We start from the raw sequence: 25,473 nt of genomic DNA, 5'->3' as shown, positions 1-25,473 counted from the left end.
AATAACATACACACATATGTGTGTCTATCCAGACATCTATATATGCATCACATACCTGGCAGTGATATCAGTAACAGAAGTTTTATTTACTATTTTGAAGCAATTGTCATGCACCTGACTGCCAACCTGAGTATCATCTTGATATTCTTAATCTAAAATCATGCTGCCAAGAAAATATTACTCTCCTTTGCTGAAAGATGAACTCTCCTCTCCAAAATTCCAGCAAGCTGTTTCCCATAGAACTTCTGGGACGGCAAACCCCACATTTAGTTGTAAGCATCTGCAATTTAATTTCTACCAAGGTCACAATCCTATTGTAAGTACCATGACAACAGTGGGGTTGAAATAATTAGTTTGCATGTAGGAGCACAACCAACACAAAACTTAGTTATAGGTTTACTACTTAAAAAGCTTACTAGTAGTATTATGCTCATTTCTGTATGCAATCCAACTGATGTCATTTACATATTTTACAAGTTAAGCTTGTAAGTATATGCAAGGCTATTGCCTATATATAAAGAAGACACAGATGTCAAGTCTGGGATCTCTCACTTCACTGGACTAATAATGGGAAGTATTTTCCACAGGCAAAGAAAGCCTTCTTAGTACAGCATCTTGGCTTTTGAACTCATAGTATATATAACCCTACAAAAGTCACTTCAGGTCATTTTAGGCATGTTTCTTAGTTAAATTTTTATCTTGATGAGGTTGCATTGATAGAAACAAAAATATCTAGATACTTTTATAGACAGAGGAGACTAGACTAGACTAAAATCGAATAGAATAGTTCTATTGGAATTAACCTGCGACGATTGTCTAGCCCAACTGCCTGACTACTTCAGGGCTGACCCAAAGTTAAAGCATGTCATTAAGGGCATTGTACAAATGCCTTTTCAATACTGGCAGACTCTAGGACAACCACCTCTCTAGAAGGCTTGTTCCAGTGTTTGGCCACCCTCTCAGTAAAGAAATACTTCCTAATGTCCAGTCCAAACCTCCCTGACTCAGCTTTGAACTGTTCCCACATGTCTGCCACTGGATACCAAGGAGGAAAGTTCAGCAACTACTCTAGTAACGTTGTTAAAAACCTTTTGAAACTACCTGAATAGCTCCCTGAAGCAACTCTGCAACACGCAAAAGAAAAGGATAAAACTCTGGGATAACAAAAAAACCCTGTGTGATTTTGTTATTTGTTAAAAATTTAATTAAGAAAAATGCACCTCAACAAAACCTTTCCTTCTACACCACCTAATTGTCATTTTCTCATTGATAAGAGTATATATTTTATTTTAATTCTAAGCAAGCATGTGTCTGCTTGTGTGGAAAACACCGTTACTTTATGGGTTAAGAGTATAGTATAAAGACACTTTTCTGAGCTGAGATTTCACATGACTTTCTCTTAATGAAATTGAAAATCCCTCACTTTACTAAGACATTAATTTATTTTAATGAATTAGTATTCAAATAATTTGGTTCCCATTCCTGGAAAATACTGAATGTAATAATAAATGTTATGGTTTTCTGAAGCTTTTTTGCTTCAGACAAAAAAAAAAAAAAAAGGAACTGACTTCATCCTGTAGAATTCTCAGAAGGGCCAGAATATTTGCCTGTTGGCTTCACCAGACTTAAACCAGCTACAACAAATGAAAACTGGCTCAACAAATAAAAAAGCACCCCAAAACTAAAAAACAAACAAACAACAAACAATAAAAAGGCAAAACCAAACCAAAACAAAACACAAAAACAACAACAAAACAAAAACAAAACAAACAAACAAAACACACACACAAAAGAAACCAAAACTGTTACTGAATTAAGCAGAGTTTAGATTTTTCCATAAATAGTATCAGTAACATTATCCCTGTTAATTTGCCCTGGATTTTGTCACACACAAAAGAAACCAAAACTGTTACTGAATTAAGCAGAGTTTAGATTTTTCCATAAATAGTATCAGTAACATTATCCCTGTTAATTTGCCCTGGATTTTGAAATTGCCCTGGATTTTGTAATATTCTGCCAGACAATGTACCTTAAGCCCTTTGTCCTCGAGCCTGTGTTGTTGTGATTCATGCTGTATATATTGCTCACTATCACATTTCTTTGAAGGTCAGTCAGCGCTGTAGAAGAAATCCCTGGTGGAACTCAGAAGAACAACAGACAGAACCTGCTAAGTTTAGGTTCCACCTTCTCAGTGTCTACAAAGGACTACACAGCAGCTGATGCATCACAGAAAAGTTTGTTCCACAGGAAGGAAAAGGTGACTAATGCAAAACATATAAGCTGATTTCAAAATGTAAATATCACTACAGAGAAATCTCTCATCCAGTTGTCGCTTGCCAGTGGTGTGCATATTAGCTACTGAGTCATCTCACTAGATGAGTTTTCTAAACTGGCAGACCTCAAATTAGGCATTGGTAACTCAGAGCTGAAGGCCATGAAAAGTCTTGTCCATGAAGACTAAGCAAAAGCTTGTCACAGAACACTCTGACTTACATGTGTGATTTCTGCCAGCATCAAACACTGCATGGACTGTTCTCATCAACCACTTTAACAGGAGCTTCAGAACAGCAAATATATTTACAGTGACACCGAACCCAAAGGTTTGATGGTCAACAGTAATCAAAGGACTTCTATTTCTTTGTTTGTTTGTTTGTTTGTTTTTCACACTGTATGCCTAGACAGAAAGGATAGGCTAGCACTGAGTGAGGCAAACAAATAGTTCACCTAAGGATCTATTTCTAGTCACTTATTTGTTGTAGAAATACATTAACTAAGAATGTTCCTTTAGCAGTTGGACCAGAAAAATCCAGAAATAACTGAATCACAGAAAACTCCACAATGCTGCTGCCCATGGAGCTTTCTGTTGTGGAACAGATTTCAAGGCTGGGTCCTTTCACCTGTTCCCAGTTCACAAGCTCAAGACCAATCAGTGGCAGAACTTTCATCAAAAGGTTGAGATAGATACTTTGGAAAATTATCTTTTTATGTATAAATTTAGTTTTCAATTTTGTGAACATGATTTTTGCTGGGTTGAGTTCCTCAGAAGGAGTTCAGCAACTGTTACAACTAAGGGCTAGTCCCTGTTTATATAAGATACAAAACTGCATTATCTCTTGGTGGGGTTTGCTAAAAATCCCCAACACTGAGTAGGTCAAGGTACTAAGAAATAGGGAGTAGTTGCAAAGTTCCATGTTACCACTTGCAGACATTTAGTTATTTGTCTGCTTCAAGTATCTAAAGCCATAGACAAATGAAAAAAACAAACAAAAAAAATGAAACAAAAAAACCCCCAATTAAACAAACAAACAAAAAAACAAACAAAAAAAACCCACAAAAACAAACAAACAAACAAACAAACCCCCACAAAAACAATACAGATAATTCCTTGAGGTGGATTCTCAGCAAGAAAAAAAAAGCATCTTGTGCTGTTAAAGTTTGTTGAAGTCAAAGCAAAAGAACACAATGCTTGCTAATAAGAAATTTCAGTCAACCTTCATCACAGGGAAGAGAGAAGCTCTGAATTTAGTCTGGTTCCCTATGGAATCTAGGCTTATGAAATCACAGTGGTGTGTGTATATGTGTGTACATGTCTGTGACTGTCATAGTAACTTGGGAATAATGTGGGAAATGGTCTCAGAAGAAATTAAGTTTCTGTAAGTGTCATAAAAACAGATGTCTTCCAAAGTAAAAGACTCTTGGTAAGTGCCTTTACAGAAGAAAAGGCTTCAGCATGAGCTTACCCCTAATTAGACCACTGAGAGTCTACACAGGAGAGACCCCCAGGTCTTCAGGCAGCATTTGCAACTTATTAGACACTGAAGTCAATTAACTACAGCATACAGGTCAACAGAAATAGGTTTAATTGGTACTGGTGTTTGGGATCTTCATCACATTACGGAGACATTTATTATATTTCTAAACTGCCTCCTTACAGTTTTCAGGTCCAGAATTTATTATTTTGTCTAGTGAACCACCAGTGACCTTACAGCTGCCTGGATCGATTGTGGTAAGTATGAACATTAAGAATTTATAACTAGTCTAGTGAACTTTTAATTTGGCCTCTTTGTAAGTTGCATCTAAGTCCCAGCCCAGTGTTCTTGCCATGTCCTACTCTAAACCAAGTTAGGCTTCCTGCAGAGGTGTTGAGACTTGAAAGGTCATTTAATTCTCAGTGTTATGTAGTAATTTCTGTTGGTGTGAAAGTAGCTTAATTTATCATTCTCAGATAAGAATACACACTTTAGTACAAAACTTTTGAGACAAAAAGCAAATACGTAATGGACATATAGTGCTCAAGTATTGGACTCCTCCAGTTTGAAAGCACATCTACTTTTTTTTTTTTTATCCTTTCATTAAGACAAGATAAAAGACTGATAGCACACAGTAGTGAAAATGAGGACAAAGAATATTTAGAATTACCCTCAAATCTGAAATAACCCTGGTGATTTTAGAGTCTGAGTATGCTCAGCTCTTCTGTTGGTATTCCCTGTGGGTTTGTTTTTATTTTTTTTTTAAACTAGAAAATGTTTGTGATACTAATTTACGAGAAGGGAAGCAGGGAATAGCATCACATTGTGATCAATTCCATCAGGTTATGTAGAGACAGGAGACTAGGGAGCCTCAGTAATACAGTACTGTGGAACTTGCATTGCTTGTACTTGGCACTCATCCTTTATTCTTTGTTACATGTTCTCAGACTAAAAAAGGGAAATCCTATTTGTCTCAAAGGGATCTCAACGTGATTCTACTCAACGGGCAGTGCCTTGAGGTGCAATGTGACATTAAGTCCAAGGCAAGAGACGTTTTCAACACTGTGGTGGCATATGCAAACTTGGTGGAACATTTCTACTTTGGCTTGGCTTACCTGAAAGGTAATGAGACACAGCTAATTACACTAACAGTTCTTTCCCTCAGTGCCTCTGTAGTCCCTTTATCAATGAATTTCAGTAAGATCCTTTTAGATCCTCAGATGAAAGCATATCCAAAGCTTAAGCAAAACTAAGGTACATTGGTTAAATTCTGCTGCAGAGATGTAAGCTTGTTTATCCCAGGACTGCACATCAGCACAGCCATACTGCTACTGGCTGATATTCCCATGCAGAAAAGGTTGTGCCTCAACGTTGCACTGGAATAATACAGAGCCATGTAGCTCCAGCAGAAATTCCAGGAGGCACTGGGCTGAGGAAGGCTGACTGTCTTTGTTCCTAGATAGAAGTTGAAGTACAGGCTCAGCTATTTTGTCTACAAGACACATCTTCATATCTCATGTCTGATGGCAAGCATAGCTGAGGCATCAGGAAGAAGCATACCTTGTGTAGGGCATGAGGATTACAATGAGGTGCAGAACCTGAATGGTGAGCAGAACGGTAACCCCATCAATTCTTCAGTGATTCTATAGTTAACACACCAATCTAGGATCCAACAGTTGTAATCCTAAATTACACACTAAGAGTTTGCCTAAGTTCTCCATCAAAGAAGCTCTACGTTAAGCCATGAGACAGGTAATAAATCTCAACTGACAGCCATGGTAGTTTTTATTTTTTATTGCTCGTGATGCACTGAGTGAAGACAGCAGAATTTTGAACTACTGAAGTATGTCCAGAATTACCACAGAATCTAAAATTCTCATTTCAGGCAAAGAATTCTTCTTTTTGGATGAGGATACGAAACTCTACAAAGTGGCCCCAGATGGCTGGAATGACCAACCCAAGAAGAAAACATCCATCATTAATTTCACGCTTTTTCTAAGAATAAAATTCTTTGTCAACCACTTTAATGTTATCCAGTAAGTACATGGTTCTGTTGACTGCAAAAAAACCCAGTAGCATTTAAGGTGACTGCTCAAGGTCCCTCCTGTATTCCTAAACCCTTTTGTGTTCCAGGCATGGCTTGACACGGCATCAGTTTTACCTGCAGCTTCGTAAAGATATTTTGGAGGAGCGATTATATTGCAATGATGAGACTGCCCTGAAACTCGGCGCTTTGGCTTTACAGGCAGAGCTTGGCAATTATGCTTCTGAGGTGTGGATAAATAATACAATATTTCTCAGAGGTCTTTCTCAACAGCTTTTGCAGCTTCTGTTTGTCACACAGAGCTTAAAAGAAGAAATGTGAACAGCATATAATTTCATCTAAATCCTTCAGTTAATCACATTTCAGATTTAATATTAAAAATTACAAGATTTGCCTGATTAAGGAACAATAATGACCTGATGAATTTGGTGGGAAATATAGCAGAATGATGAAAGACTCTTGGTCTTCCATAATTGATAACATAGCCCAGGAACTCCAGAAAGTCTGTAAAAAATTTCCAACATAGGTACAGTTTGGACCTGCAGAGTGGCAGAGAGATTAGAAAACATGGAAGAAGATAAATAAACACTCCAGAATTCACAGTTATTTTGTGTGTAGGCTTGTATCCACAAACTGCAAGGACAGGAAGGTTGATGGTATATCTGAACTACTTAGCCTGGTTTTGAAGTGTACCAAAATAAACCCATTTATGTTCTCTGCCAGTTCTTCAGTTATATAAATCTATGTATCTCTGTTAATTGAACAGTGAGTAGTCTGATCCACCTCTGCAGTGGGTCCCCATTCTGGGTTTTACTGATGTAGCTGTAGTTGCATGACTAAGTGCAAGACTGCCAGGCATGCCTGTAGGCCTAGCTCTTTTATTCCCTCTGCAGAGAGAAGGTGGTGTGTGCTTGAGCACCTGGCTGAGCACAGGTGCAAGACACACATTCGGCCATCAGGACACTACCTGTTGTTCCCCATCTTCTTTTTAACAGGGTGACTTCAGCATACAGGTCACCCTGAAAATGGAAATGCACCGAATAAGTTAAGAAAGAACAAAAGGCTTCTCTCTCTCTCTCTCTCTTTTTTTTTTTTTTTTTCCCCTCTTCTCCTCATTTTTTTCTCCCAAAGATGCATGGAAAGAGCTATTTTCGTGTTGAAGACTACATTCCAGCAAGCCGGATAGAGAAAATGACCCTGGCATATGTACAGCGAGAGCTTGCTAAATTACATCGCTTGAATCGTTCCCTATTTGAGGATGAAGCTGAACTAGAATTCTTAAAGGTAACTTGCTATACCCCAAACATTGTTTATTTATTCACAGACAGAAAGCCTGTCTCTATTTACCGTTGTCTGTTATTTCCTTCTTGGCTGATACAATGGATTTTAGATACGGTGAAGAAATTTCAACAGTCAACAAAAATTTCACTTTGCTCTAGATACTGTGACTTTGAATAACTTACCCTGCATTTGCATGGTTGGTTTCCTTTCATTGATAGTTTATAAAGGGTTAATTCACATTTCAGGGTATTTTCAACACCCTAAATTGATGCAAATTTTCTGCATGCTACCAACACATCTGTTTCCAGATGACTGTAAGCACACCTGTTGAATGTATTAGAGATTATTATAAAACATGGGAACAAGCACTTTTTTGACTTCTGAAACTACAGCAGCTGTTCGGCCCCTTTCTAAACATGCAGAGTTTAAAAATATCTTAGAACCCTATAAAGAAGGAGTTACCTGAGATATTTTTTCACAGTACTGCTTCTCTAGGGCTCTAGAGTGTCACAATGATGTGGGATTTAATTTTTTTTCCCCTGAATTCTCCTTCTCTCCCAAACTTCTTTCCACTGAATGAAAATTATTAGAGATTAGATAATGGATAAATATCAATAACAATTTTGCTGCAGTGCCACATGCTTTTATTTATAGCATCATTTTAGTTTAGTTGCTGTTAAGTTATGTTTGTTCCTCATCTAACATTGTCACTGGAATTTAAGAAATAGATTGTAGCTTATCCTTAATGACAGTCCCATCATGCGTAGCAAATCCAATGAAGAATAGCAGCTTTGTTAATATCTGTTCCAACGCCTAAGTCTGTATAAGGAGCCAACACATCATACAAAGTGAGAAAGAGAGCCCCCATGGCAAAAGCATGCAAATTCCAAATACGAACAGGATTAAAAATTAAAACCCAGATTCAGCTAGTGATTATAGATGCCCCAGTTTTCAGGACCTGAACATTTGTGTTCTGGATACTTTCTGAAAAACAGATCTTCTTACAGCGTTTAATTTTGGTTACTGAAAATCTCTATTCAGGGCTGAAAAGTCAGTTGGGGATTCTACATTAGCTGCCCAGGAAAAAAAAACAAAAAACAGATTCTTGGCAATGGAATCTTATAATGTCTCATTTTAAAAGACAATAGCCCTGAAAGAATGGGTGTATTTACCTGAGTTCATTTCAGGTTGGGAGCTGCAGTATTGCTGTAGTTAAGATTTCTATTTGATCATCACTGTAGTAGAAAGGAAAACACACAAGCCCATAACAATGTCAGAGTAGACCTGGCACCAAAGTATGAGCAGTTTTACCAAGATCATAGTATTTGCTGTAGTTCTTGGTTTCTGGGTTTGCTTGGGGAAACAATGACCCAAAAAAGAAAATGGAAGGAAACAAGGTTTAACACTAGTCAAGCAGCATTAATCCTGTGTGGATTTCTATTCAAAATGCACACAAGTGCCCTGTAGCAGTAATGCTGGGCACCTCAGTGCCACTGTAATGTTTAGGTCATTATGCAGGAAGCTACATGGTCCTCCTGCCTCTTCAGATGAGGTATGTAGGAAGGTGTTATTCCAATTTTACACATGGAAAATGGATGCATTTAATGTCTCTATGGCATAGCAAAACAAGGTGATTATTCTGTGATGCAATAGATATTAAAATTTGGTAAGGTTTTTCAAAGGTTTCCTAGTACAGTTAAAGAATATCCAGTGAAGACACTCAAAACCATTTCCTCTCCCACCTTTTTTTCTTCCTATGCGTCTTTTTGAATAACGTATGGTAAATGCACTTTTTCTCTACAAGGTGACTCAGCAGCTTCCTGAATATGGAGTGTTATTCTATCGTGTGTCCCAAGAGAAGAAAGGAGCAGGAGGGGACATCATCCTGGGAATCTGTGCCAAAGGCATCATTGTGTACGAGGTTAAAAATCACACAAGAATTGCCAGTTTAAGATTCCAGTGGCGTGAAACAGAAAGAATTTCAGCTCATGTGAGTTGGAACCAAGTGAATTTCTTCCCCACTCTACTACTTTACTCCTCTTCTGCCTGTCACTTTGATAAATTTGTTGCGTTTAGAGCCAGAATTAGACTCATTCTGTACAGGCAAGTCCTTTTGGAAAACAGTCTAAAATCAAGGCTGGAGCTGGATAGCAAGATATCTAGTTTTTAGTGATGTTTAGTTCTGGAGTTTTTTTGCCAATGCTGGAATCAAATTATTATAAAACTGAAAAATCTCTTGTTGACTATTACAGAGACTATGTCAAAATTCTTTATAGCATATTCCATATTAATTCCTCTCGTCTTTACTTCCCTTTCTCTTTTCTTTTGTTTTCCTACCATCAGGTCATGGGACCATGTCTCCCTCTTTCCAGATCTCATTATTCCCATCCTCATCTCTTAGTATATAGATGTCTGTTCACAAACCAGTACTGGTGACAAGATTACCCTTCTAAATAGTATTCTACTATTGGAGGTATCTCAATCTACCATTATACAGGATGTAGGCATCAACCTGCATCACACATTTCCCAGCTTGTTTTCTCTCCCAAAATCACCCTTCTGCCCCTTGAAGGTATTTCCATATTCACATTAAATTGGTTTAATCATTTTAATGCCTGTAGGGCCAGCTTTTGCCAGTTTATCAACCTGCTTTCAATGCAATCAATCTCCAAAACTCTTGACTTTTGACATAGGAGAGCTATCATCCCACTGACAGACATCTCACTAACAACAGTTGAATTTATGATGGGCATTTACTGCAGCCAAAAGGTGGGCAGCCAGGGATAAATACAACTGGACAAACTAACAAGATTATACAAATGCACTTTCAGTGCCTCAGTGTAATGACTGATACGTGAAACAAGCTGTGTTTTTTGTTTGGTTGTTTTTTTTCCCCCTTTAGAGAAAAAAATTCATGATTGAAAGCAGCTTCAGTGGCAAGAAACACACCTTCATTACTGATACAGCAAAGACATGTAAATATCTACTGGATCTCTGCTCTGCTCAGCACAAATTCAATGCACAGATGAATTCTAGGCAACTTCGGCAGACTTCACCAGGTGAGGTATAAATGCACTTCCATTACTCGGGCCATAGGACAAGGTTAGGTTTTAGGAAAGGTGTGTTCAGTGAAGCTGAGAACCTGCCACATCAGTTTCACCATGCTTCAATTTCTCATTTACAAACTGTAAAATAGTTCTCATATTTCCCTGAAAGTTAGAGGTGTGTAAGTTGAATTTAGCGTGTGCCTGTGAGTGAGCACATGCAGGGCGTGGAAAGGGATTCTCTGATGATAACAACTATGTAGCTAAACTCAGATTTAAAAAAAAAAAAAAAAAAAAAAATCATGATTACAGCTCCCTTCAGGAAACCTGCTGAGAATTCTGAAGAAACTGTCAGACTTACCGAAATTTAACCTGAGAAATGTTCCACACAAAGAATAAGTGTAATGGTGCCCAGAGATGCTGGGGCTCAATGTAGTTAGCTGGTTATTTTTCTTAAGACAGGGCTTCAACCCTATGGTTCAGTCCCAGGGTAAAACCACTAAAGTAAAGGCACATCAGTCATACCCACACAACTATATAGCTGCTAGCTGCTCTTATCTTAGGTTTTGCTGTGTCTGTGGAAGATATGACTAACACCTCCTTAGATTTCAGATTTTCCATAGCTTCCAAGACAAGGTTCTGCTCAATCCAAGGCAGTTACACAGCACTTCTCAACCACAGTTATCAGCATGCTCTGTAAATATGGGTAAGGCTCATTATGGGGAAAGTGAGGAACATAAGAAATAATAGCTTAAGACAACATCTGTTATCACTCTTGACTTTAGTAGAGTAACATGAGTTTTCACTAGCTCATCCATTGCCTTGAACAGAAACATGATCATTTAAAACCACTGAGTATTTTACCCAGTGAATCACAGCAGGGAAATCAAGTGTCATGACTTATCTGCTGGGATATTCCCTTCTCTAGTAAAGTTGTAAAAGTTTTTGGCAGCAGACTATACCATGATATACAACAGGATGATTGATATATTGTTTCTTTCCCACTATAATTATTTCACGAAAAATGAAATTTCATCTGCACAAATTTGTTACAATGGAAAATGGTGCTAGGATGACATTTAGGTTCAAAGAACCTTTTGTTGCTTGGGCCTCTGTAGCTTCAAACATTACTTAATGGGACTGTGACTTGTAGCACACAAATGAGTGCTAATAGTGAATCTTAAAGTTCCACATCACATTTGCTTCTAGAAATAGATCTTAATAAAAATCACTACATTTCGTATATAAGAGAACAAAAAGATTGAGAGCTAAGAAAACTATAACCCAAGTTGTGATTGTAAGCACGCCAAATCACTGAAATAAATCAGATTTATATAAGCCATGTGACTGCAGGTTCTGAGGTTCGGTGTGTGCTTGCTGCTCCAGAAGAGAAAAAAAGGCTTTGTGACGTCAATGACAGACAGTAGTTCAAAGTGCTGCCTTTCCCACCACAGTCAGGCTGTAAGAGATTGTAAGGCTCCTTCTGCATGAGGGAAACTCTTGTTCCTGCTGCACTGTTCAGATGTATGTCACCATCTCTTCAAAACTTGCTAGCAACCCCATACTTTGAGATCACCATGGCAACTCTCAAATGGCACTAACACCATGGACAGTTAAACCTTCTGATGCCTTAACAAATGCCCCTGACCAAAGTCACTGATGAAAGAGGGAGACTAGGTTTAATGCTGCAGAGCAGAAAAAGTTCTACAAAGTTGCATTCAGACTAACATTTGTTAGGAAAACACACAGGAGGTCAGCAGAGTTACAGTCACTGTTTATGCTAGCCTGTACCAAGCAGTGTTCTTGTTTTACTTTCCAACATGTCTCCAACTGCCTGCTGTCTTTCTCTCTGTTAGATCTCCTTTCCATCCCACCAGTTTGGAACCTGAATAAATAAGCAATCCTCCTAAAGCACTGTCTTGTTTCAAGGAACTAAAGCCTTTTGAGAGGATAGATTTGTATATGGCAGAGCACAGATGTCATTAAGCAAGTAGTAGATTTCACACAGAGGTGGAAAATTAGATAGAAAGCATTGCCACCAAGATGATCCCCTGTTCAACTTCACTTGTCCAAATCACACAGAGCAAAGAGCCAGCTCTTTGGTCCCTCTGTGAATTTGAGAGAGCATGTGTTAGTAGAGCTCCTGTCTTCTCAGACAGACATATATTGAAGTGGTGGGACAATACATGGGGGATGGAAAACTACCAACATGGCTAATTCAATCTCTAACAGCCAGGTATTTCTCATACGCCAAAAGTTTACAAAATATACTTTACAGAGATATTCAGGTGTAAATTATACAGGATTGCACATTTCATCTGTCTTTGTGGAGACTGATTTTGCAGTATAATTCATAGAACTGAAATCTAAATAGAGCATGTACTTTCTGTGAAAGAAATAGGTTGGAAACTCTTTCCACTCACTTCAAGGCCTAGATATCCTCAAGGATACCAGAACAAATATATCTGTAATGTCCATCTTTTTTTGCTACCCTATTCAAAAGGTTAGACAGAATGCACCTTTGAGCTTAAAAAGATAGGCTAATGTCAGTGGATTAAATTTTCCTTCCTCCCCCTCTCTCTCTTCTTATTCAGAGGAAAGTAAATTTGTGGAAATAGACAAATCAGATTCTGCATATGCAGCTCAGCACCTTGCCCTGATTCAGAGACTGTCTCGTTCAGAGAATGTGCTCTATGGAGCACACCTGGAAAACCTATCTTCTGGGATGATGAGCAAATCTTGTGATAACCTCAGTGTGGAAACCAACAAAAGGGCTAGAAACAAAGGCAACCTTGGCAGGTAGGTTTGCTTTTTCCTCTAAATGAGTGTAAGAATATTCGGTCATAGACTGTGTCATTGCAAACCTGTGAGGCAGAATTTTGATTTTTTTTTCAGTCTCTACTGTGGTCGCACCAAAGGGCCTGGGGCTCCATGATGCCAGCACGAGTGCAAACATAGGCAGGAAGCTGTCTAACAGATAAGAACTTGAAAAAGAATGACATTTGAATTCGTACCAGGCTCAGGAATGGATCACTTACTGAGTTATGGAGAAGGATAAAAATAAGGGAGAATAAAAGTAAAATGTTTAATGTCTGCATATCTTCCCTGTAAATGACAGTATGCAAACTGAATGCACAGTGAAAGCTGTTTTTAAGCAGGCCTTACATAACTGATTTCTCCATGTCTAACTGTGCAAATTGTAGAGAAGAGTGTAAGAACTTTTTCCTTTTCATTTGCATTGGTGCATTTACCAGTGTAGGTGGTTACTATAACTGCACATAGTCTCAAGGTGTTTGATGAATTCTAGTGCCTTTTGGAATACTAAGAGTTAGAACAAAGCCAAGAAGAATGTGAGCTACCAGGAAAACTTTCAGGTGTGGTTTTGTCTAAATAGAGAGCAGGACTACATGAATCATGGTGAGGCTGTGGTGTGTTTTCCTGATGCCTGCACTCAGCTCAGAGAAAAACACAGGGGGAAATGAGTTGTCATGTGAGTGGTCTAATGGCAGCTGTTGCTTGGAAGCAAATGCTGGAAGGGATAAAACACCTTTCCACACAATGAAATGTGGCCCAGAAATCAAAATACTCATTGAAAGGCTATAAACCTGTGCATGCCTGACTTGGCTGGGACAGACTAATGACAGAGAGCTAAATACCGTTGTGATTTGTTATTGTAACACTGCCTTCATTTCCTGCCATGCAGATCCACATCAGGGCTATCCCAGTCAGAAACACACATCAATTTGAATGGAAAGCAAAGGAGTTACGACTACCTCTCTATCCATTCAACTCAGAATACAATCAGTGGTGAGTATAATAATTACAAAGAGAGACAGTACCCTTCCACATTTATTGTTTCAATATCAGGAGACAAAAATACATTCTACTTACAGATTAAAGAATATCTTTTTGTGCTTTGGGATCTGGGAGTTAACCCAGAGTCTAGCAAGACAAGCTGTTTTCTTCCCTTTCACTCCTGCTTTCCATCAGTATCAGTGGTAAGGGACTTCGTGATAAAATTAATCTATGAAGCATTGTGCCTGATGGTCTTCAGAGACATAATTTAATACACCCAGGATTCTTCTATTTGGCAATATCCCTATGCTCAGAAGTCATTATTTGGTTTGCAATTGAGATCTACAACTCAATAAATAATGCTGGAGACAACATTGGCTCCAAGTCCTTCCTCTGTTCTTGTATCTGTGTAACACTGACTGGAATAAGAACTGGATACCTGATGTTCTGAGAGAAGCCATATTTCATGCACACAGTGAGCAGATCTATAGAATATGAAGCTATGATTATTTGGTTAATCCATTTTAAAATTAGAACTGTACTTTAAATACACTGTGGAAATTGCACAATATTAAGTAGTGTTTACACTGCAAAAGTCACCATCACAATCAGTACTGACTGGATTTTACTGACAGAGCCAAAAGAGCCCACAAGGCCAAAGGCTGAAGTTTCCAAAGCAACACAGAGAAGATTTTCTGTCCAAATCACCCTCATGTTCAATGGACACTACATGCCTGACTCTTTAGCTATCCTAATCTTAATAAAACCACTGCAGATAAAATGCATAGTCTCACAGAAAGGAATGCTATAGGAAGAGCTTCCACAGCTACTGTACTTTTCTAAAGAAGGCAAATTTCAAAACACTTGTTTGACCTTCATTCCTGAAATATATTGATTCAGAAGTGATGGTAATGATGAAAACAAGGATAAAATATATTTTAAATTATTGAAGCCCAAGTTTTGCATACTGTATGGATCTACTGTCTTCCTGCATTTATTCTAGCTGTTTTGTTTCTGCAGCACCTGGATCACCAGCCATCCAAAAGGAAGCTTTGCTAAGTGGTCTAGAAAGAGAAATCATTTGTGTCAGCCTAAAACGTGACCCTAAGAATGGATTTGGTAAGTAAGGAACATGAATGTCATGGGTTTTATTGAGACTATCAGATCCTAGTGCTAACACTGACATTTGCTTAATCAAGCTGGTCAAGACTCTAAGCTTCTTCACCTCATTTATTCTTCTTATAGAATAAGACTACCAAACTTTGTGAAGAACTTAGAATTTCCAAGACTAAAAAGGACTAACCACATAAATCAAGGCCACAATTTTTTCAGAGGATGAACTAAGGCCACAGAGGTCAAGGGGACCAAGTGCTAAGAGTTGAATGAAAGGAACAAGGGGCTAGTTTTGTATCTTAAATACATGTGCAGTGATTTTATTTATCTCAGACCTTACTCATGAGGAGATGATGTTCTGCAGACCTTTCAGGCATTGCCTGTGGGGCTGCAAAATGTGTACACAAGATTAACATGAATATTTCCCAACTTTCAAATTCTTCTTTGGATAACATTTTTGTTGTGTAATACACTATTGCACTGTGTCCTGTTCTTGTGGATGACTTCAGAGGACCATCAGGTTTCACAACTGATCATTATTACAATTAAACATCAAACTTCTAAATGGTACAGGTCTGTGTGAAATATGCTGATCGTCAACCCAACTATTCTACCAGTGAGAAGAATATATTCTGCCATAGGCAAAATATGATGAGCAAGGATAGTGACCTTGAACTACTTGACAACAGGTTTAATTTTCTTAGATGCCTCTTACACATCCATTAGAAATTTACATGGCCCACCTCACGGGCCCTAGGCTACATGATGAAGAACAAGACTGAAATTTGTATAATGAGCTTTTATACAATTTTCTCAGGTGTTAAATACTAAGTGTCCACATAGTTTATGATTCCTGTAAGAAAGTAGTTGGAATTTTTAAAAATCCCCATCCAGGAAAGTATTCTTATTGAGAAATTATACTTAAATAGCCACCAAAATAATCAGCACACTTTAATAATAACATGAGTTTAAAGCTCTCCCAAATCAAGAGCTTCATGCCATATAAATCAGAGCTCCCCATTCTCCAGACCACATATAAAGCTTATGCCATTGGAATAACAGCCTTTTGTGTTCCTAAGGTTCATCTTCTCTAATGCTGGCAGTGTCTCTGAATTCTCATGCTATCTCTTTTTTGCAGGTTTTGTAATTATTGGAGGAGAAAATGTAGGAAAATTAGACCTTGGTATCTTTATTGCTTCAATTATCCCTGGGGGACCTGCAGACAGAGCTGGAAATATCAAACCAGGTCATTGTGCATAGTTTTTAATTATAATTAAAATACTTCCATCATTTAAAGTTAGCTACTCTGGATTTATTTCCTTATTTAGCTGTGCTTTGTCTTGTTTTTATATTTTTTTTTTCTTTTTTTCTCTTTAAGGAGGACGACTCATCTCTGTGAATAATATTAGTCTTGAGGGTGTTTCATTTAACACTGCAGTTAAAATAATACAGCATTCTCCTGATGAAGTGGAGCTCATAATCTCTCAACCTAAAGGTATAAAAGCAAACACTTCTGCTGGCTATGGAATGCTAAGAGTTAACTTGGGATGCTGGTATTTATTAGGCACTGGTATGTTGTAGTCCTTTTTTTCTATTCAGTGCCAGTTATAACCACCATAGGCTAGCGGTGAAAATAGTCAACATCTAGTAAGTATCATGTAATCTTTCTTCTACAGCTGGTATGAAAAAAAAACCCCTAGTATGGGCTGCATTGCTGAATACCAAGGGAATGCTGGCATTTCTTTCTCTAGCAGAGAGTCACAGCCTTCTGCAGTAGCGAGGCAAAGACATTTCTCCACGTGTATAATATCGCTGCTCCATTTTAGAATGACTGACTCATTTTATACATCTGATTTCACAACCAGTTGGTGTAGCAAGTCACTTTGTTCTCCTCTGCTGAGGTATGATAGTATTTGCCTTAAATTTTACTTACAGTTTGCATTCAGCAGTATTTTATTTTGGTACGGCTTTACAGACATGTATGAAGAAGGAGTAAACGAAGAAAAGAATCTATCAAGAGGAAACAGCACTAGTGGATCTGAAATCTCTTGTGTAGACAGTGGGAGAACAAAGATTCAGGATTGTCATACAGCACTCCCCAAAGAACAAGACATAAATATAGATGAACTTGAGAAGACTCTTTCCTGGCGTTTAGCACCAAAATGGGGCCCTAGGATTACTGTTCCTTCAGCTGATAGACAGGATGTGGAGGTAAAAGATTTTGATGCTGTTCAGTAATATTACACCCAGCACGTGTCTTAACAACATACCAGCTATATTAAGAACAGAAAGAAACTGAAAAATTTAAAAAAAAATTAGGAAAAAAGAAAGAAAACCTTGGAAGATGTTGCTTGTTAAATTACATTGGAAATGTCAAAATAACAGAGTTGCCTAGAATAAGGGACAAAAAAAAAAAAAAGAATGGGGAAACTATCCCACAAAATGTTATTAAACATTTTCCTCCCTTTTCCAGCAGAGGTACAAAATTTTGATTTTTTTTTAATCTCTTAAATTTTCAACCATACCCAGAAGAACAATATTTTGTGTCCGATTTCCTACTATTAGACAGCCTCCCTATCTATACTCAGCTTATGCTCATTTAGACAGGTTATAAGTTCAATGACATTAGTGTAAAATTTGAAATAATGTCAGAGTTATAAGTGGTATCACTCCAGGCTTACAGTGACAGCAAGACCAAAATCTAGAGTTCCTTCTGGAAAGTCTCCTTTTTTTTCTTCCTTCCCCCCCCCCCTTTTTTTGGTGAGATGCTGTAGTCTCATGAGTGTTTATATTTTTGGGACAGGAAGCTGATTCGTCGCACTTACCATCTCCATCTGAAACCAGCTCAAAGGAAATCTATACCGTGGAGCTTGTTAAAGACAACGGGACTTTTGGAATCAGTGTGACTGCAAGTGTTACTGTTAATCTTTCAGTGTGTCTGTCAAACTGTTACATGATCAAGAAACACATAGGGAATTGTATTTATGTGGAAGAAAGATAGAAGATAGGCTTCTAAAAAAATCTGTTACCATGGCACATTTTAAACCTAAACAGCTGACTGATTGACAGAGAAAAAGTACTGGCTCAGCTCATTCCCCAGTTCTTGCCTGCAGAATCTGTGAAGGAAGTGTGCTGGCATAAAGCACGTGGCAGTACAAGCCCTTTTTATCCTTACTTAGAGAACAAGACCTGTCACTGAAAGTGGAGTTCTAAGTCTCTAGGAAATGCAGCCATGCGAAGAATTCTCCCAGTCATGACTGGTGTTGCCGTTCCCCTGGAGCCCGTGGAACTCAAAGGCTGTGTCTGTAAAAGCACATTACACAGGATCATGGCACAGGCTCAAGCAATGGCCCACAGGCAATGTTTAATTTTTGACAGCCTCCTGATATGACTTTGGCCTGTGCCTTAACAAGCAGTATAACAGAAGCCATTCCGTGCTGGCAGGCTGAAAGTTTAGCTGTGTGGACTCAAGACAGGCAATGCTTCTTAACCTAAGGGCCAGAGAAATTGCTCTAGTAAATTTTTATTTCCTAATAAATAATTTATTTCCTAAAATAAGGAAATACAGTTCTCTGTATGTTTAGAGGACCAGAGGAGGCAGTGGTGAAAATGTCTGTCACATTTGCATGGTAATGCCTTTTCCTGACTCCAGGCTAAGATATCCTTACAGTCCTTGCTGAAATGGAGTGGGAAGCAGCAGCCATTTCATTGCCTGCAGAAGAAATTGAGGCCTGAATTTGGCCAGGGCATGCAGATGGACAGAACATAATTCTTCAGTTAATCTGGAATTTCTCTGAGTTCTAGGCTCTCAGGTGGCTGCACAAGTTCAGGTCCATGCTTTAGATACTGTCCAAAAGGTTAATAACTACTGAATAGATATTGCATAATTTGGAAGCTGGGCTGAAAAGACGCAGCCCCATCTTTATGTAAGCACAAGAAAAATCTATGAACCTTTACTACATCCTTTTATATAGCCATGTATAAATGCATTGCATTTTCCTGAGAAAATAAAACAAGATTACTGCCTATGGAACTATATTACAACTAGAAAGGAGTTTGGAATAACATCCTATTTTCTTTTTTTCCCGTATATTTAAAAGCGGCAAACACACAATTCCTGAAACAGTTGCTTTGCAATGCATGTGTGAGTTGCTTTGATTTTCATCACAGGAAGAGCATGTGAAGACTCCACTCTAATCTGTGGACATCTGTTTTGCAGGGTGGAATTAACACTAGTGTGCGTCACGGTGGGATATACGTGAAGTCCATTATTCCCAGGGGACCAGCAGATAAGGATGGACAAATACAGATAGGTAATACCTCTGGCAATAAAACCAGGGTCTGCAGAACTCAGCATAGATTGCTTGCCACATGGAAAAACATTTGGGACTGGAGGTCATACAGCTGTGAAACATGATACGTAGTCCATCATTCTTCATCCTGTCCCTGTACTGCATGTAGATATCCCACTGGAAAAACAGGAGCCTCAAACCAGTATCATACAGTTACTCTCCAGAGCTGCACATTGGTCTAGTGACTCTGAAATTTACTTCCAGTGTTGCTATGATGACAAGATACTATCATTGCATTTACTTGGGGAATACCCTAGTATGTTCTAAGTGCTGTACAACAAGGAGTATTGCTTTCATACAAAGTAACAAAATTTGTCCTATGTAAGCATGAGGATCTATTGTAACATGGGTAGCCTCAAGGGTTACACCCATTGAACTTGAACAGCGAAGCAACTGGATCTTGTTTGTTTGTTTTCTTTTGCCTCAGGTGATCGTCTGCTGGAAGTAGATGGCATCAGTCTCTGTGGCATCACCCACAAACAGGCTGTGGAACACCTTAAGAAATCTGGCCAGGTTTGCACAACAGCAGAGCTGATTAAAATAAGCTGCACTCAGTAGCAAAGTGGGGCCAAAAGAAACTTCTCCCACACCTCATCCAACCCCATTCTCCTAAAAAGAAAAGTAAAAAGACTTGGAGCTCACTGTGTACTGTGTAACTGGAACCTGTTCATCATTGTTTTAGATTGCCAGGCTGGTTCTAGAAAGGGGAAACTACCAATTGGAAGAGCCATCCCTGACTGCTAATGACAGAAAGGAGGACCAATGTGCAGTTGTTTCTGTGGCAACATCCTTCACAGATGGTACCAAAGACTCCTGCTTTTTGACAGATGGTGAGCAATAGGAAAGGAAGTCAGGGTGACTTCTGACAATGTGCAATGAAAATAATTCTATGAAATTTCTGTGGTTTAGAAGGAAAACTGCATACTGCCTAAAAATGTAATGTGTAATATTAATGCCATTATCAAAAAATCAATTCTGAACAAAATATTTCTGACATCCTTAGAGTTACAGTTGCTAGATGTGGCTGAATTTATCCTAGGCGTAAATACTGTATCTCTTGGCTGAAGTAGCTCTTGGCTGTTTCCCCAGCTGGCAGAGTCAGTCCCTGCCCATACTCTGTGGCACTCTCAGGCAGGAGGCAGCTGTGCCATGCTGCCAGTCTGTTACTCAGAGAGCATCGCCAGCACAACTGCTGATGCTGTGTCAGTGGTGAAGCTAGAGTGAACTCCTGCCCCAGGGCCAGGACTGGAGACTGCCATCACTTCATTTTCTAAAAGCAGAAGATTCAGAGATCACTTCCACCGCATTTAGCCAACAAATAAATGCTGTATCTTTTATTATAAGGCTGTCTTATAAACACTAAGTCTGAACCATACTTTCTTGTAGGGCAGTTACACCTCTACATTGTCCCTAGCAGAATAAGGTTCAGCTGCAAGTACAGTATTTAGGAAAATTCTGGTTCTTGTCTGGAAAGATCCATAGCTCTGATTCTAGCTTAGGGTAGTAAGTGCAGGACCCAAATTAACATCAGGCAGCTGTGGACTGGTAAGATCTACCCAACAATTACACAAGAACACCAGAAAAGGATAGTGTTTGAACCTTTTTGTGCTGGTACAAAAACCTTCTCCCCTCATGGTCCTGTACCAGATGGTATAAAGTCTGTGAACAGAGAATAGAATCCAGTTCTCCCCATTCTGCCTGCATGATTTCAAGGCCTCACATACGTTAAAAGGAACAGCAAACCCTTCTTTTTACCATTAGTATCAATAGATCTACCCCTGCAGCATGCAGGGAAAAGGTCTGCTGAAGGTATAATTTTCATCAGCTCCTGAGAGGGTACATATGCCACAGCTCCCACTCTTTTTCCAATCCCTGATTTGAACAGATAATACATTTGAAGTCAAACTGACAAAGAATTCTGGAGGCCTTGGCTTTAGTGTTCTGCAGATGGAAGGAGATGCTTGTGAACACCTTGGAGGAGCTATTGTCAGGATCAAAAGACTGTTTCCAGGACAGCCAGCTGAAGAGAACGGTGAAATTAAAGTCGGAGACATCATTTTAGCTGTGAATGGGAAACCTCTTCAAGGACTCTTGTATCAGGTACCAGGCAGTACTATCAATGGAACTCCAGATGGGACCATGTTAATAAAGACAAGGGGATGAAACTGCTTTTAAGGTTGCATATCACCAGAGGGAGTCAGAATTATCATATAATGAATCTGATTTCTAAATGTGATTCTTCTCTAGAATTCTTATGAAGGATTTCCTTCCTAACAGACTTCTTACAGATCATTTCTTCTGTGCATCAGTAGCATGTAGTTATAAATTAAATAGCAAAGTCTATTGTTAGATGCACACCAGGTGTTAATTAGTTGGAATCTTTGTTGCTGTTTTGCATAACTGAAACATTTTTTTTCCATGTGGGCTTTTTTGATTTGTAATGCCATTCTGAATACTATTCCTCAGATTCGAATCTCTACCAGGTAAAGTAGATCCAGTAACTGACTGAAGATGTGTCCCTGCCACATGAAGTTTGAATGAATGTCTGAAAATTCTGTTTTCTTCAAGAAAAAAAAATAATTTATATAAACTTAGGCATTTCTTGGTGGAACAAAAGTTTGCAAAATGAACTGATTGGACTTTAGATAAAAACTATGGTCCACTCATATACCAATCATACAGTAATGAATTTTGGCCTCCAGACACTGCTGAGACACACAAATACTAGGAATCTGACATTAACAATAAAAAACACCTCCATCCCAGTTGGTAAAATGACATGTACTATAGACTGTGTTCCAGAAGAAATCTAATAGTGCTTCTTCCTGCTTAGGATGTCCTGCACCTGTTGAGAGGAGCTCCTCCAGAAGTCACACTACTGCTCTGCAGACCACCAAAAGGTGTTCTTCCAGAAATAGAGCAGAGTACCCTGGTAAGGCAAAGCTTCTGTCGGTAAACTTGCTTCTGTAAACCTGGGAAAACAACTACATTTTCTATCCAGTCTTGAACAAGGCAACCTCCCCTTTTTTCCAAGGCTCTCTATTCCATTTCTTTCCCTTCCCAGCTTCAGCTCAATCTCTGAAGCTCAGCTGATTCCTCCTTAGCAACCAAAATAATAGAAATTGACAGATGTGAAATATTTATCCCAGTCCAACAACTTTTGAAGTGCAGTATGGTCATGGATGGAAACAGCACATACCCAAAGAGATCTAGTGATGCTTTTAAAAATGCTCAGCTAGATCCTCAGCCAGAAACTGCAGATACTCTTAACTGCAGCTATTACAACTGATGAGCTTGAGGCAGCTATATATCTCTCAGGAGTGAGAGGAAAAGAAAGAACTTTTCCTATCCAGGCTACCTGTTAATAAACTTAAGTAGATAAAAGATATGTTTCAATGGATATTCTTACTGATAATTAGCTGAATCTGCAGGGTAAACCAAAACAAAACAAAAATCACCCCCACTCCTCAAACAGTGGAGACTGCAGAGACTAAAACAATGCCACTAGGTGTTCCAGTATTATTACTTCTGCTTCTTGGGTCAGTTGCACAGAACTCAGTTCTGGAAGCCACTTCAACATAACGGAGAGAATATAGACACAAAGTTGAAGCATGATATGAAAAGAAAGAGAAAAGGGCCACCTCTAGCAAATCATTCACCGGGAAAAGTAAACTTGTGTAGTAGTTTCCTGGCTGGAACTCCTAAAAAATGCAGGAGATAAGCATAAAGACAAAGCAGTTATTTAGTGAGAGAATATCTCTCTTTTCCCCTCCCTCCCAGATATCATTTGATATTTTCACATCCATATACTTCCTGATATTGCCTCTTCAAATTATTTTGCCCTTAAAGAAAAGATGGTGTGAGAGAAGAAAGGAGTTATACTAACCTTTCTGTTGTTTTGACAGACTCCAGCACCATCTCCAATTAAGGAGTTTGTGGCAGAAATGCCAGGTACTGCAGAAGTAGGAAATAGTATGTATCAGTCTACCAGTGATGAAGGTAGCACCTCTCCAGACCTTGAAGACTGCCTGGATTCTCCAGTGGCAGCAGATTTCAGTGAGCCTCCTGAAGAGGACAGCTCAGCTTATGAAGACCAGGAAGCTGAGTTTCAAGAGGAGCCCACACAGAAACTTACAACTCCCCGGGAAGGTTTCTATAAGCACCTTTGGAAGTTTCATCAAGAAGCTGCTGGTTCTGAAGTGTTACACTCCCTAGAGGAAGAAATGAAGCAGAACTGCTACTCACCATGTGAATTTGGACGGATCAATAGGTAAGGAATACTGAAATCCACTCTGCAGCCTTTCCTTCGTCTCTTTGAATTTTGAAAGTTAATTGCTTAGGTTTAATTACAAGGCTGTCTGCTTCTCATAACTGCTGATTACTGAAGATTTAGGTTTACCATCTTATTCTGGCTACCCTAATCTGCTGTTTCTATTTACTCTCATCTTATTAGGATTTTGTGTAAGTCTGCATTGCAGGACAGTTGTGCGAGTGCTGCATTACTCCTTCATGCTGTTCAGCTGAAGCTGGCTGCAGCCTGAAATCAGTGGACAGATTCTTGTTCACTTAAATAGGAACCAAAGACTTTCTTATTTACTATATGACCTTTTAATTTCAACTTTCTCAGAGCTGACTTAACTAAGTAACAAAGAATTTCTCTATTGTATGATCTTTTAATTTCAAGTTTTTTCAGAGAAAATAAAAACCACTCAAACTGTGATGAAGAAGAAGGAAAAAAACCCAAACAACTCACAATTCCCTGAGCCAGAGGGAATACAATACATAAAGATAATAATATATTTATATTTTGTAAATTTAAAAAAAAAATTCTATTTTTAGATATTATGTAATAATAAGTATATCATGTATAATAATTTATACAATAAAATACAATACAAATTGACTCAGCCTCCTTTTATACTCTTTTGGATATATCAGCCACTGGCATACAGAAGACAGGCCATTCCATTTTAATATGCAAAAGAATATAAATTATCAGAACAGGAAGGATTGGTGGAAAGCCAAGTTATAGATCTCCTAGAAGCCTTTAACTTTACAGCTTTAGTAATTTTAATCGGAAAGTAAGATTTTACAGAGGCTGTTTTCAAATTCTGAAAGCTTTTTAATCTTTTAACTAGCTCTACTTATTTTTAGAGTGAAACTGGAGGACTCAGACAGTAGTTTAATACCATAACTAGCAGTTCAGTTAAAATTTAAATAAGGTCATGTATATGCAGTAGACTTTTCATTGGCCATCTAATAAAGCATATGGAGGAAAACTCCAGCGCTGCAATCTTTTTATTTTCCAGACACATATTTAAAAAGAGTGATGATGACGTATCAAACACAAAATGTATGCCTGAAACTCTTTCTCTAACCCCTATTGATGAAGAGTATCTCACTGTCAGCTCAGTGTCTGTGACCTCACTTTCACGGGGAGGAAGCTCTGAGACACTCTCCACAACTATGGCAACCCCACAACCACGTGTTTATGGTCCCTGCTCATCATCCCTGCCTGCTACAGAGACATATGACAGTGGCAATGAATGGGAAGACATGGAAGAACTAAAGGAAGAGAAGGAAGATTGCAGTAAGGTATGTGATAGGCACCAGGTTGTCAACAGGCGTAATAGAACAAAAGAAAATAAAACCTTTAAGAATGCCATGTTCTTAAACACTGATTTGAACTTATCATCTATGCTATTTCTGCATGGCATTTTTTACTTTCCTGGATGTCCAGAGTCTTGAAGTAAAGCAGATCTACTATGCCCAGCTTCCAGAATTCTTTACTATTTGCCTTACTTAAGGTTATTTCCTTGCTCTTGTCTTACTATTTCTTCAACTTTGCACCATTCTGCAGTATTATTCACTAGTGTACAAAGTCCTAAAAGCCTTCTAGTAGCCTCTAAGATTAATTGGAGTCAGCTACTTGTTCAGGTTTTTTTTTCTGATGTGTTTTAAATCCATGGGGAAAATCACTTTGTTACAGTGATGCTACTGTGACGTCCTGATTAGTACAAGTATGATCCTTGTGCTAATTACTATTCAAAATATAAAGCTCAGTGCTGCCAAATGCAGAACATCTTCCATTACTG

General features: G+C 38.5%; 1 protein-coding gene across 1 annotated transcript in view; it reads left to right on the top strand.

Annotated features, from left to right (window-relative positions):
- The window catches only part of FRMPD2 (FERM and PDZ domain containing 2), a gene marked incomplete at its 3' end in the record, with an annotated part of 57,523 nt that overhangs the window by 12,944 nt on the left and 19,106 nt on the right, over window positions 1-25,473 (top strand). Inside the window, exons 9-30 of the mRNA XM_008949074.1 lie at window positions 2,107-2,257; window positions 3,935-4,006; window positions 4,697-4,871; window positions 5,635-5,785; window positions 5,883-6,021; window positions 6,925-7,077; window positions 8,879-9,064; window positions 9,977-10,133; window positions 12,713-12,917; window positions 13,822-13,925; window positions 14,934-15,032; window positions 16,165-16,272; window positions 16,405-16,521; window positions 17,002-17,237; window positions 17,830-17,934; window positions 19,246-19,339; window positions 19,806-19,891; window positions 20,061-20,208; window positions 21,264-21,478; window positions 22,212-22,310; window positions 23,284-23,648; window positions 24,688-24,973. Coding sequence (XP_008947322.1) covers window positions 2,107-2,257; window positions 3,935-4,006; window positions 4,697-4,871; window positions 5,635-5,785; window positions 5,883-6,021; window positions 6,925-7,077; window positions 8,879-9,064; window positions 9,977-10,133; window positions 12,713-12,917; window positions 13,822-13,925; window positions 14,934-15,032; window positions 16,165-16,272; window positions 16,405-16,521; window positions 17,002-17,237; window positions 17,830-17,934; window positions 19,246-19,339; window positions 19,806-19,891; window positions 20,061-20,208; window positions 21,264-21,478; window positions 22,212-22,310; window positions 23,284-23,648; window positions 24,688-24,973 — 3,451 coding nt within the window. The remainder of the gene's footprint in view (window positions 1-2,106; window positions 2,258-3,934; window positions 4,007-4,696; window positions 4,872-5,634; window positions 5,786-5,882; window positions 6,022-6,924; window positions 7,078-8,878; window positions 9,065-9,976; window positions 10,134-12,712; window positions 12,918-13,821; window positions 13,926-14,933; window positions 15,033-16,164; window positions 16,273-16,404; window positions 16,522-17,001; window positions 17,238-17,829; window positions 17,935-19,245; window positions 19,340-19,805; window positions 19,892-20,060; window positions 20,209-21,263; window positions 21,479-22,211; window positions 22,311-23,283; window positions 23,649-24,687; window positions 24,974-25,473) is intronic.

Source organism: Merops nubicus, unplaced genomic scaffold, assembly GCF_000691845.1.
Source record: "Merops nubicus isolate BGI_N331 unplaced genomic scaffold, ASM69184v1 scaffold17731, whole genome shotgun sequence".
NCBI classification, from domain to species: Eukaryota; Metazoa; Chordata; class Aves; order Coraciiformes; family Meropidae; genus Merops; species Merops nubicus.
Note: the sequence above shows the minus strand (reverse complement) of the source record. Positions and strands in the feature narration are given on the sequence as shown.